The sequence below is a fragment of the Triturus cristatus genome, chromosome 9, assembly GCF_964204655.1.
Source record: "Triturus cristatus chromosome 9, aTriCri1.1, whole genome shotgun sequence".
Classification (NCBI taxonomy): domain Eukaryota; kingdom Metazoa; phylum Chordata; class Amphibia; order Caudata; family Salamandridae; genus Triturus; species Triturus cristatus.
In genome coordinates, this window is record NC_140592.1 from 1,014,927,980 (window position 1) to 1,014,942,046 (window position 14,067).

The following is a 14,067-nucleotide window of genomic DNA, read 5'->3' on the forward strand; positions in this document are numbered from 1 at the left end:
GTGCATAGGTGTCATAAGGAAACCCTGCTGCACCCCTGAAATGAGCATGTGTGCACATATGGCACACATACATGCCCTAGGGGCATGTATGTGCGCCACATGGCACATTGAAAAATGCCAAAATGTGCATTTTTCAATGAAATCGCAAATTACCACCAACTTAAAGTTGGTGGTAATTTGCGATTTCTTAAGGAGAAATCGCACAACTTGGGTGCTTTTTACATCTCATTTAAGGCATCTCAAATTGCGATTCCTTAAATGCATTTGCAAAATAGGGAATCGCAAATTTTGCGATTCCCTATTTTGCGAGGGCCTTTTGGGATGATACATCCCAAAAGGCTTTTTCCCATTCGCAAACGGGACGATTCTGAGAATCGGCCCGTTTGGGAACGGGAAATGGGCTTCACACATATGCCCCGCAATGAAATATGCAAATGATGATGGGAAGAATGCTTGAAATAAGTCTAACTACTGGCAATCGTTCTGGGTAGCATTCCAATTCATTGTTCTTTTGTCAACATGCCACCTCAGTTTGGACCCAGCCATACGCAAATCACTTTTGCCCCTGCTCCAGTAGGAGCAGTCCAGTATGAACTGCCAGGCAAAGTCCTCCCTGAACCGGAACACAAGCAATCCAGGACCATTTTTCCCCTCATTGGGGCTCATCAGTTGGGTGTAGCTTGGTTCCAGTGGTACCCATGTCTGGCAATACCCGTCCCACTTAGGACGACACACTAAAGTATACTACAAAGTGCTACCTACTGCTACTTGCTGGCTCTGAGAGAGTGAGCCAGTAATGTCTGTCACTGTGCTATTTGAGATTGATAGTTTTTTCCAGTTGGGAAGGTGTTTTAATCGGTCTTGACTGTATGTATTTATGGATTTTACTAGTACATTTCTTGTTTTTATAATGCAAGTGACAATCCATGGCACCCAGTAAGGATTTTTTTGTTCTTAACTGAATGTGTGTTTGGGTATGTGCACAAAATGTTAAGAACTGCCTCTGAAAGACATGTTTATTGTTAAATATTTTGGTTACAAAATTGTTTTACTGAACGATCATCTTACAAGGGCACTAGGTTAGTGCCCTTCCACTGTGCAGCAGTTTCAATATCTTCTTACAGTTTCTCGTTGCTCATATGGTTATTATTTCTAATGTTTATCTGTTTCCATGGACTTCACTGCTTGATTTTGCACGCGAGAAAGTATCACTCGAAGTGTCACTCATTTGGTCGTTGAATGTCACTTATAAGTGCACTGAAACCATGGAAATGTCACACATAAGCAATCTGAAAACTTGACAGCTATGCATACAAGTCCAGGTTTTTTTTTCTTTGAATTCCTGTACTTGCAGTCTTGTTTACTCCATCCTAAAACAGAACTACCCGTCCCAGAATTCAAAGGAAAAAAACCTGTAGTGGGGCAGCACATCACTCATGAACCTGAGAAACTTGGCAGCTATGGTGAACAAACAAAAAAATTAAATGCGTGGTACGATTGCACTTTTTGCTGTGGAAGCAAAGAACGTCTGCCCAATCAAAACATGTACTCCTACTTAAGCACCTCTCAGTAAAAGCTATTTTTAGGTAAATCACATAAATTCACGGTACCTGTTAAGCCAGACCAAAACAATTAGCCATTTACTGAGGTACTGTTTCTTTTCCGCTGAAAAAAAACACTTCTCTCTGGCCCTTCTTCTGTGTCCACAGCTGCGACTCGGCAGCAGTCCTTCTTTTGTACCCATGAAGGCTAGGAGTGTCGCTGCTGGTTGCCACGGAGATGTCTTTTTCCGGTTCCGACTGCCATTGAGCAGGGAAGGGGAGGTTGTTGTTGTTGTTGTTGGACCGGAAGCACGTGGTGGAAAGGTTGCAGCGCGAGCTAGGAGGATGATCGGGAGTATCCTGTTCTACATCCTGCTGCCCGTGGCTAGGGCCCTGCGGGGGTGGAGCCAGGGTAAGGTGTGGAACAACCGTGAGGAGGGGGCAAGTTTAGTAGTCTAGGGGGCGGGAGGAGAGGAGACAGACGGGAGGGGGTTGCAGTAGAAGAGGAAGCCTTCCTTGGAAGAAGGGGAGGCTGACGGCTGATTCGGGACAAGAGCTAAGATCAGGGAACAGAGAGGACGTGAGAGCAGATAACGTGTGCCAAGTAGCTCAAACTCAGCGCTCTTTAATTAGGAGACTCCCCTTTTCCCAATCAGATTTGTTACTAATTATCCTCCTGTAAGCTGGTTTCGAAGCGCTACGAAGGACCTTTTGCGAGACATGTTGCGCTTTCTAACTCCCAAACTAAGGAATGCATCTTAGGGTCACAGGAGTTTTGGGTGTTCCTATATATTGAAATGTATAGAAGGGGCAAAGTGAATAGAAACTAGAAAGAAAAACTGGGGGGCGGAGACCGCTGCGGTGCGAAGTGGAGCAGAAGGAAGAAGGGTCGTAAAGGTAGTGTGGAGATAGAGCCGAGGAGAGGAATGAGCTGGATGTTCGCAGCGAAAGATGTCAAAAATGCTTAAAGAAGAAACGAGAGTACCACATATTCAAAACGGATCGCATTAATGGGGCAATGGGGCAATGGGACAATGAAGGTCAGGATGTATGACCAGCTATTATTCTGCATATGAGGCTTCTGTTACCACTCCCACCAGCAGCAATATCAGAAATAGTGACTATGGTTACCTCACTGTAAGACATTCCAAAGGTCATAATGCACTATTGGGTAGAGTATTTGAGGTGGGTTGTGTTGCCATGTCATAAACGACGAGGAAATGCCACCACCTTGGTAAATGTTGCTTAATCGTTTTTTTCTGGTTAGGTTCCAGGAACTGTTCTAGCGCTGGCTCTTCATTATACAACTTGAATACAAAGCACACAAAAAAACAACCTAGAACCTGTAATAAAGAAGATTACATCAGAACTATAACCTTTTCTGCTCATCCTGTTTTTTAAATATTTTCTAACCTTAATTCCCACTCACCCAGTCATTCTAGAGCTTTGTGTCGTCAGTTCTGGTGTTGCTCAGATAGTCCGTAACGTAAACAATTGGGAAAATAGCCTGTGTATAATCCAACATTTTCGAGTAAAACTATATCCCTGCCTTTGAAACACCCCGCAGCGTGAAGTGTCTAAATATAGTCTCGGAATACATGGCCCAGTGTGCTATTTTTCACTCTGCTTTCATGGGCGATATGAAGGTAAACAAATAATTATGAGCTAAAGCCCATCCTTGCTTATGCGCAGTTGACTCCACAATTGTCCTTGCTGACTGGATCTGTCCATATTCTGTGTGACCGTCTGGTTGTTCTTTAATGCTTGTGTCCCCGCCCCTCTCGATGTGCTCCTTGCTATATAATCCTTCCAACAGAGAACTCCGCCACAGGCTCTTAATGCCTGCTAGCCATGGCCTTGCCCTTCTGACCGTTTGGTTTGATACATTTGGAGAACTGAGTATCTCTGACCCGAAGCTTGTCTGCATGTTCGTTTCCTTCCTTGGCTGCCTGTGTCGTGCTGACTGTGCTATGTGAGATCAGGCTGAGTGTGGAATGTTCAGGAACGTTTTAAAAACAATAGACTCTGGAAAGTTCCATTCAGTTGTGAAGTGTCAGTTTAGAGCAAAGGCAATCCAGGAACACCAGGGAATACTTATCTACACAGCAAGGAAGACCTAATATGGAAACTACCTTCCTGTCCTTAGTGGGCCACCAGGTAAGCAGCTCTGAGTGGAGCCAACCTTGGATCACTTCGTGGGATCTTAGATAGTGCCTGCAGTTAGTAGAGGTTTTCTGCTGTCAGCCTAAGGATTTCAAGGCCTAAACAAGTTTGTAGGGCAAGGCCTTTGTGAGTAGAACTGATACTCATTTAACATGTACTGCATCTGCTGTAAGAAGACTAACTGTGGTATCCTTCTCCAGCAAAGCATGCCATAGTAGAGGAGTCTTGAGAGTAATCGGTGCCGTTCAGTACCTGTTATGTGTATGGTCATTTTTGAGCAGTCAGTCAGAGGTTACAAAGGTATGGACCTGAAGTGTTGTGAGTAGATATGCTCTTGGTCTTGGAGCACTTTACTGGTGCAAGGCCTTGTGAGTAAAGAGGCTCCATGCGATCAGTCTGTGGAGTGCAAAGTTATTTTTGAGGGGAGCATGGCAGTGTATAAAGCTATCCTGGGATGTCACGAAGGCCCAGGACAGGAGCTCTCAATGCAAGGAATCTGTCTTAGATGTGCATGGCAGTTTGTGAGTAAAACCGAATTAGACCCAGGGTGACCTCGTCTTTTCTTCCCTTTTCCCCTCTTCAATTTCACTAGTACTCATGATTTCTTTCGATAGTAGCTCTTCCTCTTAGTGCATATTCCACAATTCTCGTATATATAGTCCCAGCAAACATATGACATCACCGCACTAGACTTTTTGTTTTACCATAGGCCCTATGTGTACTCCTTTAAATAATATAGCCACAAACTGAGATGTAATCCAAAATCACTAAAATGATTGTATAACTGCAACAGTGCTTTTTCATGCACCCTATGTTCTGATATAATGTAACCTATCCTTGCAGTCTCTGCAAAGCCCTTCACAACTTATGTTATAATACCTGCACTCTGGGAAGAGCAAAATAAAAAAAAAAACGAATATACATGAATACTGAGTAAAAAGTTAAATTAAGTAAGTCTGTCTTCTGCACTGTGCTATTACTGCCAATAAGCAAACTGTTTTTTATTCTGATGTTTTATATGCCATAACCCGTGTGTTGAATACTACAAAATGCCAATAAAAATATTACATAAATAAATAAGTAAGGCTGTGTAGTGGATCTCTTTCCTTTTCCCCGTGCTCCCTGGTCTCGTTCTTCATTCCTTTCATCCTTTCGTGCTCTCTTTCTTATTACTCTCCTCTTTGACCTGGTGTCTTTTACATCCCTCAGTTGCCATTCATCCTTTTAAACTATCAACTGTGTACATGCCCCTATGCTTTGGGTTCTCTTTCAGCTCTGAATTGATCCTCCTGTGAGTTTGGATCCCTCTCACCCCTTCCCCTCTTCCTCCAGTGTTCTCTGGCTTCTTGCATTTCTCTTCTGTCCATCTCATGTCTGGGTTCTCGTAAATCTGCTCTTCACCCTGTGATATGGGGTATATCCCACCCACTCCCTCTACTTTGGGCTCTCATTTCTCTCAGTTTGTTGGCCTCATCGTAGCCAGGGCTCCTACTCCTCCTTGATGTAGGGGTGCTGTCACTCATTAACCCATTATCTGGTACATCTTTCAACTCTCTGGGTCCTCTAAAATGCCTCCATTAGTCTTCCGATCTGGAATCTTTTGCCGACAGTGATATAGAGTCATATCTCGCATCTTGACACGATCTAGCATTTCTCATTACTCGTCACTTGACACTGGACAATATCCTAGCACTATGGTTGCATAGCAGGGTCCTTTCTGAAAGACAGGCAGACTTAGAGGCAAATCAGTCAAATGCGAGTATTAACTCTGAAAGGCTGACAGAACTAGGGATAGTCAGTCACGTGCCATCATCTGTGTAAAAGGCCAGTGGGGATGGTTAAAGATCAGTCAAGTGGCAGATATGCCTCTTGAAGACTATTAGGGCTATAACAATGGTTGACAGATTAGTAAAACTGAAATTAGTTAGTCACCTACCCACATTATCCCTGGAAGACTGGCTGGGCTGTGAAAGATTCATTCATACATCAATCCTTCTTCAGGAAGGGTCAATGAGTTGAGTAGGAGTCAGCCACATCCCAGGTACCTTCATACAGTTGACTGACTCTGATCCAACACTACTGCATTACATGATAATAAAACTTAACGGCAATCATTTTGTAAAAAAGGAACCTAAAATATATATTTTACTCCTAATTTAAAGATTTTAAGGAGACAAGGTTCAGTAGATGTTGTGGGTATATTTTTTAAGTTACTAGACATGTTTAAAGTGGCAATTTGTTGTTTTGTCTATCCGTGCAATTGCCATTTCCCTGATGGGGCCATGTTGATTTGGCCTTTCTCTGGACTGCCCATTTTAGATCAGTAGCCTAATCGTCAAGTGTGCATCTATGGTCATTGATCTTTTAGTGTTCATTACTTTTCATCTATGGTGGTTCGCAAAGTGGTCTGTCCTTTTTATTTGCCTTTTTCTTTGTCCATAAGTCGGGCTCTTTCAGATTCCCTCTGATCTTTCGGCTATCTTTGAATTGGTCTATTTCTCCCCTTGATCCTTTTTTGAAGGGGGCACCTCTGTTTATCTCTGCCTTTCTATGAAGAGATCTTCTTTGGCCAATGCCATTTCTTTGACAGGTCAACAGTTTTTTTTGCTCTTGTGCCAAAGTGTTTGCATCTTATTGATAACCTTCCTATAAGTGTTCCCTCTTGGCATTTCCCCTTCTCTGGAAGGATCGAAACTGGCCAGTAGCCGCTCTCTGCTGTGGTCACCTCTCATAATCGGCCTTTCCCTGGATCTGTTGCAGTTGGCCAGTGCCCTTTATTTGAAGGGGAAGTTGGTCAGTGTGTCATTGTCATTTCTCTTAATGTTTTACCTCCTAACAATTGCCTTTCTTTTGAGCGTTCCATCTGTGAATTGCCTATCTTTGTTGGGAAAGGCCTTTCAACTGGGGCCTCTGCTCTTTTTGCTGAATGAGTTTCACTTCGTCATTAACCATCACCTGTGGGAGACCACTCTGGCAATTCATTGGTATTCCGTAGACCAGGTAACTTCTGTTCACTAGTATTTTCCCAGAGGGCCACTTATGGTCATTGCAGTTTCTTTTTATGGACCGCCTATGACAAGTGCCTATTATTTGTTGGAGGTCTCTGGTAATTTTTCTTTTTATGAAAGGATGAGCGCTGATCATTGGTGTTTCTCTGGGGGTCACCTCTGTTTGTTGGTTGTCCTTGTAAGGGTTTTGATTGATCAGAGGTTCTTTTCTAGATTGATCACCTCTAGTCTCTGGTGGCTGTTGATTGGGTGATGTATAGTGATTTTTATAGCAAACTTTATCTTGCCTCATTGGCATTCTTTTTTTTTTTTTCCCTCGTCACCTTAAGTCTGATAGCCATTTCACCCTACCACAAAGCCATTCCGAACCATTGCTTTCATGGGTGGGTTCTCAGATCGTCACGCTCTTTGAACGTTGGCCTTCCTTGGCATAGTAAAGGAGTTTTAATCTTTGTACCTTGGCATTCCTCTGGAGCAGTTACCTTTGACCATTATTTTTCTTTTTTGGTGACGGTGGAAGGGTGAAGGGTTGTTATCCTTTCTTTGGACGCTTCATCGCTGTTTCTTTCCCTATTTGGTCTTTTGGTTATCTATGAAGGTGTCACCTCTCTTTATTAGCCATTTTCTGGATTGAATGCCTCTGGGCTGCGTTTCTTTTATGAAGGGACCACCACTTGTCATTGTTTCGAGAGCAGGTTAGTTTTAGTTAATGGTCTTTTTCTGAAGAGGTGTACGTCCATCCATCATTGACCTGGCAGCTGGTTGGAGAAATGGTTTTTGCAAATCAGGGTCCAACAAAACATAAAGTTATCCCTCTGCTGATCATTTAGTAATAGTGGCAAGTTCCAGCTAATTCTGAGAGTCTTTGTGGTGGTACTATCAATAAAAAATAATCTTGACCAGTCAAAATTCAAATAACATCACAAGCAAGTTAATCGAAAAAGTATCTGCATTTATATACTAAACATTATTACTCTCAACATTTCTCTGCCCCTTACTATAGAAACCAAAACTTCAAAACAGTAGGGAAATGTCATCGTTGGAGAAATATATACAGTCTAACTATACATTGTTGTTAACTAGAGAAGTATAGATTTTGACTGCACATTAATGCAGCTAACTATGAATTTGAATGTTCCCAGCCACAGAAATATTGGCTCTAAAAATAAATGCATGAATATCGTTAACTGTACAAATATTTTATGTACATGTGAATCTCATAGAAACACAAGTACTCGAGCTACTGGTGAACATCGCTAACTATAAAAACGTGCACCCTGACTAGGCCACTAACACTTAATATAGAAGCATACGTTCATAAATATATGTGCCTCTTTCTTATTACAGAAACATATACACGCCTAGTAAACTGATCTGTGGAATAAGATTCATACTTACCAATACCTTCCCCACAAAGTCGAGAATAACTGGTGGTGCTAGATCCAAATGAGGGCTGTGTCCCGAAGGCACCACCCACATTGATGCCCATGTTTGCCGAATCTTTTCCCATTTGTTTGGGCCCCCTCTGCTAAACATGGTTTTCAGTTCGTGAGCACTAGTCCACTATGAAGTCGCTCATGTCCTCCTCCCATATTGCCTTAAGGTCCACTAGCAGTAAGGAGGTATTATTCATAATTTTTTGATATGTGAGATAGATACATTTTTGCTTGGTTACCTCTGACAGAAGCCTGTTTTCCACTGGCAATGCATTGTTAGGATTCGTGTCATAGTCGAGACATAGGTCACCAAAGCATGGCTTAATTGTAGTGTCCGTCAAGGTGAATTCACCTAGAGGTTCCTCTACGGGGTTAGGCCCCCCTTGCTCCACACATCCCCTAGTTTGCTGGTGCCAAATAGGTCGTATTTTGTAGGGTTCCCACCTCCTGTAGCGTATCCCTCTCCCATAGCAGGGTTTCCCTGGGTATTATCCCATTTTATACGTCCCACCCAATAGTTACAATTAATCCTGTACAGATCGTATTCACAAATAGATTAGGCAAAATGAGGGGGCTCCTATTGATGTAAAATTAAATATGTACAATTCTAAGTACGTTTGTTGTAATAATTGATATCTTTGTTTTTCTCCCAAAGTCACAATAAATTGCCACCCACCACACGTTTTGTCCCATACCAAGTGTACTTTTTTGAAACCCAGGCAAGTGTAGAACAAGCATTGGCACAGCCAATAGGTCTCTCCTTTGGGACCTTATAAGTATTTAGTTATGCAGCACAATATCCTTGGTGCAACAACATTAACTGTTGCATGGCTAAACACTTATAAGGTCCTAAATGCGAGACCTATTGGCAATGCCAATGCTTGTTTTCTGTAGTTTTAGATAGCACGAACTCGACCCTAATGTATTGAAGCGCTTTACATTAGCCCAATTATATTACATAGGGGTATATTTATTGTTGGTAGGCGCGGGGACATGAAGTGACTTGCCCAGAATCACAGTATGTTGAGCGGGCGCCGCGACTCGAACCTGCTTCTCCAGCTAAAAAGTGGGCAGCTCTGGCCGTTGCGCCACATCCTCTCCCCTCATGGGAGGAGTAGCGCTTATACCGACAAAAGGACACTTCGAAGCACCGAGAGCCAGCAGGTGTTGAAGGAGGGAACATGGCAGGGAACGAGGAGACAGAGGAGCAAGGAATGGACTGTAGAGGTTAGAAGCAGAGGGAAGAAAAAACGGGAAAGAGAAGAAGGGAACAAGAGAAAGAAGAGGGAGAATAAAGAGAAGGAAGGAACTGTTGATGGGGAAAGGGGTATGTGAGAGTGAAAACGGGAGAATGTGAGACGAAAGAGAGACCAGGACATGCATAAAGGGAATGGGAGGCACAGGAGAGAGGAAAGGAGAGAATGTTAGAGCCAAGGAGGGAGGACAGAAGGCATGAGGGATCAAGAGAGACTAGGGAGGAACAGAAGATAGAGCAATGGACGAAAGATGCAAGATGCAATAGGACAGGCAAGGAGGGTACAGAACGGAAAGAGAGAACAGTAGCGGAACAGAGGAATGAGAGAACAAAAGGAATGACCAGTAGAGGAAATACAGGAGGAGGAAATAGGATAGTCAGGGACTGAAGACAGGGAAGGAATTAACTGGAGTGGGAAAGATGGTGGGAGGGTAGAAGGGAACAGGAGAGGGATTAATGGAACAGATGAGGGGGCTGGGGAACCGGAGAGAAGGAGGAGGGGTCAGGAAAGAGGGTAGGAGGGAAGAGGATTGGTATTGTCATGGCAGATGGGAGGGAATAGGAAACATAATGGAAGTATGCATGGAGGAGGGAACATGAAACAGAAGGAGGGAGATAAATGAGGGAACAAGTGAGCGAGGGAGGGCAAAATTATCCAAATCTGGTGTTCAGGTGAATGATTACTTTTCTAGGCATTTCCCATTCTTTAGATGTGGTAACGTGTTTTCATGCTGTCGTGTTTTTATTGCCACCTAACACAGCGAGGAAGGTACGCCTTACATGCAGAGCCAGTGGCATAAAATCTGCAGTGAAAGAGACCCTTTCCAAAGCTGCACCCTGCACGCTGCTTAGTAAAGCAGTCACGGGCTCTTCTACTGAAATATGGCTGCAGTTCGGAGATCCCGAAACGGCTCAAATACCGTTCGAGCACTATAAAACCGCCCAAAAAAAGTCAAGAGGTCTCGCCTGCCATGGGGTAATTTGGCAGTTATGATAGTAATCAAATCTTTGAAGGTGTTGTTATAGTTTCAGACAAATGGGGGTGGGGATGAAGTAGTCGGTACGAGAATTATGAATGAGTACACTGCCCATGAGGCTTTGATAACGCATGCTTTGAGAACGCATGCTTTCCATTCATTCATTTATGAGTGCGCACAAGGCACGTTGCACGTTTTTTACAGGAAATTCCAAAGATGTCAACTAATATTCAATTATAAAACACGCCAAGAGTGCCATGATTTTGAAATCTAATGTTGTATTCCCAAACTTTCACAAAATAATTAATCAACGTTATGATACAATTACCAAGGTAATAGTACAACTGTGACCGAGAAGTTCTGAGGGGAAAGGTGACCTTGCCGCCATTCAGATAAAGCATGTTCCAATATAACCATGTTTACTGCTCATTTGAATCTTAAATACAATACTGGGCTAAAAAACCCCAGACATTAGCAGGGACACTAACTCTTTGGAATTTCCCTGAGTGTTTACTTTCTATGACGCACACTAAAGTCCCAGAGCATTTTTGACACAAATCACTTTGGGGAGTAGCGCGGACAAGTGGGAGGGGAGGGGGGAGTGCGGCCGAGAGCAGGGACACGCAGCAGTTACCTTGCGGGAGTGAGCGCGACAATTGCTAACACATGGCGCCGCTGCTCGCTCCCCCAAGGGAAACCAAACGTGCACACGTTGCCATTGAAAGCAATGCAAAGTGTGCACGTTTTTGGGTGAAAAAGCGAATCGATTCCAAGAGGTCCCTTCCTATGCAGCGCATGCTCGCTGCGTAGGCGAGACCTAAAAAGGTCCCTGTATTTCAGCAAAATAAATTCCTAATTTGTGAAAAACGTTTTTCAGAAAGTCTTTCAAACTGGCTCTAATGACATGTAATCAAACAAAATGATATGGCGGTATAAGTATCTTCAATGCAACAGTCCCCAGCTAATTAAGAGTAGTGTGCAGTATAGATGTAGAGGCAGAAAGGAAACATTGGTAGGCCATTGAAGTTTTTTGTTCTCAGTCAATGTGGTCTTCTGCCATGCCATACACACACTTTTTTCCATAAATGTTTGGGCATTATATTATGCTATGTTATGTGTATTTTTATAACGCACAACTCACCAGGAAGGGGTATCTTAGTGCTGAAGTAGGAGCATTATGGGCCGAGCCATGTTCAGGGCTAGGTGAAGAGCCCTGTCATCAGTTTCTTGCGGAATTCGGGAACTGAGGAGGAGGCTCTGATGTGCATGGACATGTTGTTCCAGGCTTTAAGACTAAAATAGGAGAAGGCCGGACCACTGGATCTGGTTTTGAGTATGCGTGGAGTACGAGTAGGAGTCCGACTGAGCAGAGGTGTCGAGTAGGTTTGTTGAAGTTTATGTGCTTGCTGTGGTACGTGGGGCCAGTGCTGCCTAAGGATTTTTATGTGTGTGTGAGAAGTTTGAAGTGTGCTTATTTGTGAATTGGGAGCTAGTGGCTCTTTTTGAGGTGCGGGATCAGTATAAGTGCAAGGTGGGAGGTTTAGAGATAGTCTGGTTGCTGAGTTTTGTATAATCAGGAGTCTCCTTGTCAGTTGAGCGTTCATTCCAGCATAGATTGTGTTGTGGTAGACCAGCTTTCTGGTGGTAAGTGCTTGGTTGATGGTCTGCAAGTGTTAGTGGGGAGCCATTTAAACATCTTTTTGAGTATCTTTAGTGTTTGGATGCAGGTGACGGAGACTGCATTCAATTGGTCGGTCAGAGGGAGTTGGTTGTTGATTACTGTTCCAAGGTTCTTCGCTTGGGTTGCCAGGAGGGGTGTGGGCCTGAGTTCAGCAGGCCACCAGGTGGAGTCTCAGAGCGAGGTGTCTTTGCTGAAGATTAGTACTTCTGTCTTGTCTGTTTTGAGCTTGTGGCCATTGGCTTTCATCCATCTGGTGACTTCTGTCATGAAGGCAGAGAAATTAGTCCAGGTGTTTAGCTTCTTGTCTGAGAAGGAGAGTATGAGCTGGGTGTCGTCAGGATAGGATATGATCTTGATACCTTGGGCGCAGATGATGCTGGCGAGTGGCATCATGTACAAATGTTTTAATTGTAATATTTTTTAGAAACGTATATCAACAAATGCTTAGCACCCAAGTTCTCACACAGTGTGAATAAAAGTACAATGAGAAATGTGTATATACAAATCATTACAATAGACCAGAAAGAAGCATAGGTGTTTGTTGGGTTCAGTATTAACCATACATATTCCAGTGGCTTTATCTGAACAAAAATGATTGTCTGTTGCATAAATGGGTTTTCAACTCCTAGAGGTTTGAGGGGTCATCATCTGGATGGAGCAACTAAAGGCCATATGCATCCACACATTTTCCCATAGATACAGAATGGGAAAAACCCTTTGATGCATCTGGCCCTAAGAGCATAAGCTGGATGTCTGACTAGATGCTGAGAGGGATTTTGCGTCTTTGTAAAACGAGTATAAACAGTTATTTAAAGAGGTACAGCTGTATGGCAAATACAATTAGAGAGCGTGTGATGGCTGCATATATATTTTGCCTATAGTTGAACACTGATAACTGTAGAAATATGTACACTATCTACATTTACATTTATCTATCTATAGAAGCATATATTCTGATATAGTGAATCTCATGAACTATATATAGAAAAAGAAGCACTCTTAATACAGTCAAATGTCACAGATACACAAAGATACTATGACTACAGACAGATCTTAGTAAAACCTAATTACAGGTGTATGTCATAGAGTATAGGAGCATACACTCTGCCTAGTTCATTGACACATACTGTAGAACTTACATTCTGAAATATAGATTATATTTATAATCTCTCCATTTTCTGCAGAAGCATATACACTGTTAAAAGGATATGCATGCTTTTATTCTGACCGTGCAGACATTAACAGGTCATTGTCATCAAGTGTAAAAACATATACTTTCTGACTATTGTTGATTTTTGCGGAGTAAAGAAACATATACAACCTAATAATACTGGTAAATGCAAACTTGTAATCGGAGCCAATGGAATTATGAGATTCTGCGGCTGCAGTGTTTTCCGACATAATTATGCATTTGCTACATAATCCATCAAATGTGCATAATCAGTAGATTGTAACAAAAATATATTTTTGATCTAGTTCAAACAGATTAAAAGTTACTGAAAATGCTTTGTCATGTTCCTGCACAGACAAAGGCCCTGTTCAAAGATTGACTGTCTGCCTTCATATTCTTATTGCTCCATTTAGGTGTTAAATTGCTAGTAATTAGATGAAATCTTTGCCCAAATAATGTTAACGTTTAAATATGTCAAAATAATGATGTAATGATATAAAAAATTTGCTGCATTATGCTGTATAATTTGCCTTTTCTTGTTGCATCATTTAGTCAACCCTGTTGCATAATTTGATCTTTCCCTTTTGCATAGTTGTGATAGCCCTCATTATATTGTTCCCTACTAATAACAGAGCGTCTTTGAATGAAGGCTAAGGCGTATTACTTGGATACACATGCAGATATCTGGTAAATTTCTCAGAACTGTTTGCACTCTGTTTCAAACATTATATGACTACATGTTTAGACTTCAAGATGCATAGTTGGTATACTTGCCTAGGAACTTTGCCATTGTGTAATTCTGACGCTGCCCAAATATTACACAAAACTCTGACTG

The 14,067-nt window shown here is 42.5% G+C and overlaps 1 protein-coding gene across 1 annotated transcript in view; it reads left to right on the forward strand.

The window, feature by feature from the left end:
• Nucleotides 1-1,780: 1,780 nt before the first annotated feature.
• Nucleotides 1,781-14,067, forward strand: part of ANGEL1 (angel homolog 1) — a 332,990-nt gene continuing 320,703 nt past the window's right edge. The window contains exon 1 of the mRNA XM_085626689.1: nucleotides 1,781-1,953. Coding sequence (XP_085482815.1) covers nucleotides 1,887-1,953 — 67 coding nt within the window. The 5' untranslated portion in view covers nucleotides 1,781-1,886. The remainder of the gene's footprint in view (nucleotides 1,954-14,067) is intronic.